Source organism: Pseudochaenichthys georgianus, chromosome 17, assembly GCF_902827115.2.
Source record: "Pseudochaenichthys georgianus chromosome 17, fPseGeo1.2, whole genome shotgun sequence".
Lineage (NCBI taxonomy): Eukaryota > Metazoa > Chordata > Actinopteri > Perciformes > Channichthyidae > Pseudochaenichthys > Pseudochaenichthys georgianus.
This window is the reverse complement of record NC_047519.1, coordinates 34,024,185-34,030,184: the sequence shown is the minus strand read 5'-3', so window position 1 is coordinate 34,030,184 and position 6,000 is coordinate 34,024,185. Positions and strand designations below refer to the sequence as shown.

At 38.7% G+C, this 6,000-nt stretch overlaps 1 protein-coding gene across 1 annotated transcript in view; it reads left to right on the top strand.

Moving 5' to 3' along the window:
* The first annotated feature begins 2,897 nt into the window (after nt 1–2,897).
* Nucleotides 2,898–6,000, top strand: part of LOC117462090 (piezo-type mechanosensitive ion channel component 2) — a 141,324-nt gene continuing 138,221 nt past the window's right edge. The window contains exon 1 of the mRNA XM_034104157.2: nt 2,898–3,495. Within this exon, the coding sequence (XP_033960048.1) occupies nt 3,432–3,495 (64 nt within the window). The 5' untranslated portion in view covers nt 2,898–3,431. The remainder of the gene's footprint in view (nt 3,496–6,000) is intronic.

Sequence of the window (6,000 nt, the reverse complement as noted above, 5' to 3'; positions counted from 1 at the left end):
TGTGAATACATAGACTGACTTCTGAGATGCTTTGTTAACTGTGTCCTTAAATCTAAAAGATTATTCCTAGCGATATTTAAGCAAATAATGACTCTAATTTCATGAATCATACATAATGTCTGCTGTAAGTATTACCCAAGGAGGCACACTATAGTCAAAAGTATTAAGACATCTATAAATGAAACCCTTGTGACTGTGAACATCACATTGAGCACATGTTTCTCTGTGAGACTGAGATTAAGAATCTCTTTTCCAAGGGACACCTGGCCACGAAAGGCAGCATCACAAAGAAATATACATAAAAGGAGACAAATCTCAAAAGGAAGCAAAATTAATTTTACACTCAAAATGGTACGTTCCATAATCAGGTAAATACATTTAAAAAGCAAATGCGAGGCAAGTGAACTTTTACCAAAATACATTTGGAAAACCATTTATTTAAAGATTTATGCACCGGGGATTGTAATGTTGAACCTTTAACTACAAGAACTACAATGTAGGCAATACTTTAAGGTATACGTTATGTTAAGATAAGATAAGATAACGGCATCTATTGCACGTCTGTCCGTCCTGGGAGAGGGATCCCTCCTCTGTTGCTCTCCCTGAGGTTTCTCCCATTTTTCCCTTTAAACTGGGTTTTCTCCGGAAGTTTTTCCTTGTACGATGTGAGGGTCTAAGGACAGAGGGTCTAAGGACAGAGGGTGTCATATTGCCATACTGATATTCTGTACACACTGTGAAGACCACTGAGACAAATGTAACATTTGTGAGATTGGGCTATATAAATAAACATTGATTGATTGATTGATTGATTGATTGATTGATTGATTGATTGATTGATTGATTGATTGATAAGATATACCTCTATTATTCCCTATGAGATATTGAGGTGTTTCAGCAGCAACAGAATAAGAGAATTAAGACCAAAACGACATGCAGTAAAGAACAGGGGTCTGTTACTGCTGTACAACACAAATAATTCCTGTTGCTGATACAGTGTGAGGCAGGTTAGTCGGGAACATCTGACCTGAACCTTCCCTGTGTTCTCTGTGAAATTGGTTTGTACATTTTGACGATTTGTCAATGACGACCTCTCAAGAATTGGATGAATAATGGATCAAAGGCAAATGCTACTTAAGATTCCCATCCATCTGAGGGATTAGATCAGCAGGGCCCGACTTCAAACAGCAGAAACAAATCAAGCGCTGCCATGTTTTGAGGTTGGTTATTGATCATGGCTGGCTGCAGTTCAGGGCCTCGTGGACGGCTGCAGCAGAGCCTCTGTATTTCCAGGGGAAAGTGAGGCTGCAGGGCAGAAAGTGAGCATGTTGAGGATCTCTTAAAGTCAGCTTTTCCCTCAGAAGAATTCAGCAGTTTATTGTTTTTTTTTAATAAACTAAATCCATTTTGGTGACCACCACGCCAAACGGTGATTCATCTCAACCCGAAGCAGGACCTCTGCAGCTTTGAGTGTTTTCCACACAGAGGGTCGTTTGGCTCAGGCCTGACGTCTCCGATCATATACATTGTTTTCCTCCTGCCTAATGCACTCCAGAAGACACAGAGGAAACAGCATGAATAATTTCCTTGTCAATAAAGTCATTAAACATACACGATCGATTTGTTTTTATCATATGTAGTAAATACTTTAAACTTGGCTCCTCCACTATAGTAAAGAAGGAGTTACACAAGGTCAGCTCCTTGGTTTGTGCTTGAATGTAAACAGCTGTGATAAATAAACATTAGTGGAGTTTCACGTGATTTGATATCTGGAAAATATTGCAAACTAGTTACAGTAAATTAACTTATATATATATATATGTATTCCCTTGTTACAGTATTTTGTGTTCAATTTGTGTTATTATTTTGTTTGTACATTTTAATTGTAATTTATGTTCCAAAGGAAGCAGTAAAACATTGTCATCAAACATCAAAACTGTTATGTAGTAACTACAAACATCTGTAATGTTATTCTAATCAAGAGATTCATAGAAATGTACTTCATGACAACATTTTTTCATAATTCTCTCACTAAATATGCGCATTTTTGCATATAATTCTCATTATTTTCTTTAAATTACCTGATAAACCAAATAAAAAAGAATTAAAACAGTGTAAATAAAAACATTGGGTTGCTTTTTACAAAGAGAAAGGTTATTGCTCAAGGAAACTTCAGCAGCGGTCAGATGGATTACACTTGTGCACGTTATCCAAAAGACAACGACCACAATGATGCAAATCCCCTTAAATGTCCTCAACATTTTGGACATTGTGGAAATATATCGGAGTGTTCTGGAGTTGAAGTTTGAGTCACAATAGATGTCTGTTTACTCAGCATATTGTTAGATTAAATGTAATCAGAGAAGATGTTTTTGCTACAATGCTCTGAACTGAAAACGTCTTTGTTAAAACTATTTTATTTTTCCTTCCTTCAAGGAGAAATCTGACAGGCCGTGTGTTGTGGTCACAAGGATTACATTGAAGTGGATGTGCTGCTTTGTGCAGATCCAGTAGGTGTCGTTGTTTCTTATGAATGAACAGCTGGACAGACCTGAGGGGAACATCACTTATAAGGCTCGTAACATTTATAAAACCTTCTTGGAGGTTATCGTGGTTGTACAATGTGTATACACCTAAGTATGCAGATTAAATAATGAACTATAGGGAAATAGTTTTGTGAAATAAAAGAAGCTGTGGATTTTGGACACGTTATCTTTTAATACTTGTGGTATTTCTATCCATCTCCCCCGTCCCACCTCTTGCTTCCAATTATCCTAGTGGGCTGGACCGGTTACTAGAAGCAGCCTTCTGATTGGCTGAAGCAGCTGCCAATCACAAACTCGTCCTGTAGCCTCCTGTTGGTGAACACAATCCACACCAGAAGTCAGAAAGTCAAATTTCACCAAGGGGGCAGAAAAGGGAAGGGTGCATTATCCGGTTATATTTCGTGTTTCTGTCACGCTTCACTGACGAAGAGTTACCAGACTTTTTAATATATTGTTAACTTTCTCTTTAATGTGGTTTTAAGGTATACAAAAATCCGGTTAATTGGATTTCAGGACTTCTTGGTTCCTTTTCTCCGGTATATTTCTCTGTTTGCGCACCTGAGCCCGCTGCTCAGTTTTGTGCAACATGACTTTGCAACGCGTCTGATAAACTAAAAACTATATCATGGTGACAAACTAAAAACTATATCATGGTGACATTACCTACCGGTGACATGCCTGCTGTGGGGAACCTCTGTAAATGTGCAATCTCTCACTGTGGAATAACCAGCGGAGTCCAGGTGTTACCGGGGGAAAGTGATGTGTGCAGGAGCGCCAGTTTGATGTCAGCTGGGGTTTGACAGAGCGCAAGAGTTTGGGATGAAAGAGAAACCTTAAAAAAAGAGACATTTCCCGGCTACTTTTACCTGGATTCAACACGGAACCATGGCTTCTGAGATGGTGTGCGGGCTGGTCTTCAGGCTGCTGCTGCCTCTGTGTCTTGTTGCTGGTGAGTGTTTTCCCCTTTATTCACACTTTTTACGCATCCTAAATTGGCCAATAATGCTCTTAATGTGCCAGGTTAATGAATACCTCTTATACTTTATCGGATCTTTTCTGTTTAGAGTAATTAATTAACATTTAAGGAAGGATGTAGTTTATTTTTTAACCTTATGACTGTTTTTTTGTGGCAAATTCTCTACTTTTTGGCACTTTTTGAAATAATCTGTCACATTAATTCTAATTCTGAGCTACAATGGTACACACCTGATATGAGCATGTAAAAACTGAAGAGCGGAAATCAAATTAATGATTGTGTGAACATTGAATAGGCTTTTATAATGATGTGTGATTGACCTCATGATGCTGGAGGTCACTGCTGTGTGCTTTAAAGCTGTGACAAAACAAAAGCAATATACATCACACATTATCTTACAATTAAGAACATTAAAAGAGAGGTGTACCAGCAACACTCTCTACCTGGCTGTCACATGTAATTGGATTTGGTAAAGGAAACACAGCCGACAACACAGTGTCCAGTCACTGCCGAAACAACCTCCATGCTCTCTGCACAGCGTCCATGTCTCAGTTTGTGTGTTCTAGAAATGTAGGATATTAAAATACAGACGTATTAAGTGCATCTTTTTCTCTAACCAAAGTTTGAAATGCAGAAATAATCAAATCACAAACCACTTTGCTATAATAAGAATAAGAACAGAAACTATTCCTCACTATCAGGTTTCCTCTGTGGGTCAAACAAGGCATCAACTTGCCGTTAGACTGTGTTATTTATATCTTAATAACATTAGATATTAATTTCTGCAGTTTTTTTGTGTGGTTTCTGAGTTTGGATAACCTCCCTAATAACGAATCAATTGTCTTTGAATCGATTGTTTAGCTGCTGACAGTATATCCAGTGTGTATACTGTTTATTCACTTTTAACTTGCGTTGACAGTGTTAGAGCTATGTCATGTTTCAATCAGTGAGTTCTTGGTTTGTTTACTAAGCACTCTACACAGATGAAGTTATTGTTGCCATGTTAGTCAAAGTTTTGTTTGATTCACTGCAGATTTTGAAGATGAGTCACTTGGCAGCTTATTTGGATTTAGAAGTGACTTAGTATCTTTAAACAGAGGGTAAAAGTCTGAGATATTCCTAATTTCACTGATTTAGAGACACACAATCGAAACACTGATTTAGAATGTGTGGCTGGAGGCATGATGGCACCTTGCAGACTCTATTAAATGCAGTTTACTTTGTGTTTTAAGCTGTGATTCTGTGGTAGGCCACAAGTGAAACATGATTACCGTCTAACTGCCACTGAGGTTCCACTGTGGTGTCTGTATAGACTTATGGAGCTGAGGTACTTTTAAAGCTAACAGCATGCTTTCTATAGATAAGACCCACTCAGAGCCGCCATAATGCATCACTTGACAGCCGACGGCCCCTTTTATTTCCAAAAGCAATCGTGAGGCCATGCATTGTCTCCATTAATTCGTGGAAAGTCGTTTTAACAGTATGAATTAATAATGTGGTTGTGAGGGAGGAAAGAATTGCCTTTCCCTTTTATCGTAAACATACCTTTTAATATTTGATGTTTTTTCAAAGTGCAAATGAGAGCTTGTCATTCACTGCAGCTGTGCACAGAAGAACTGACAGGATGAAGGAAATGTAAAGTGGAAAAAGGGAAAGTATTCAGGAACAGGTTAGGAGATTACTTCTCTTTCTTGTTTCTGCTTGACAATCACAAATCTCATCTTAATTAAAAAGGAATTGTTTAGATTTCCATCAATAACCATCAACCTGTCAGCTATTCCTTGTTCCTTTCTTATTTGTAACACTTGTGGCTGAGATAAATGTTAAGTCTCATTTTTACGGGTGTAATGTCATGCATTAGACTTGAGGGACAAAACTGAATTAAAAAAAATATTTGTCGGTTTCTTATTGCTGAATAAACAGAGAGGAAACACACTGCAGCACAGCAGATGTTATCCGACTCCAAACATCTCCCTTACTGTATATGTTCTGTAGTGCAATATATGCATGCACACCCGCTCTTTTCTCATGTCCTATAGTGAAAGACTTGTCTGCTGACGTTACCTAGTCTGTTTCCCTGTTGGCCATCTGACAGCACCTCTTTTGAAAAGCACAGTACTGCTGGGCTGTATGTGTACACAGTCTCACACACACACACACACACACACACACACACACACACACACACACACACACACACACACACACACACACACACACACACACACACACACACACACACACACACACACACACACACACACACACACACACACACACACACACACACACACACACACACACACACACACACACACACACACACACACACACACACACACACACACACACACACACACACACACACACACACACACACACACACACTTGCACACAGCTACAGTTTAGCTGATCAAACAGGATGCTGTTTACGTGTTTACTGGAATAGTTTCGAAGGAGAACACGATTATGAGCATG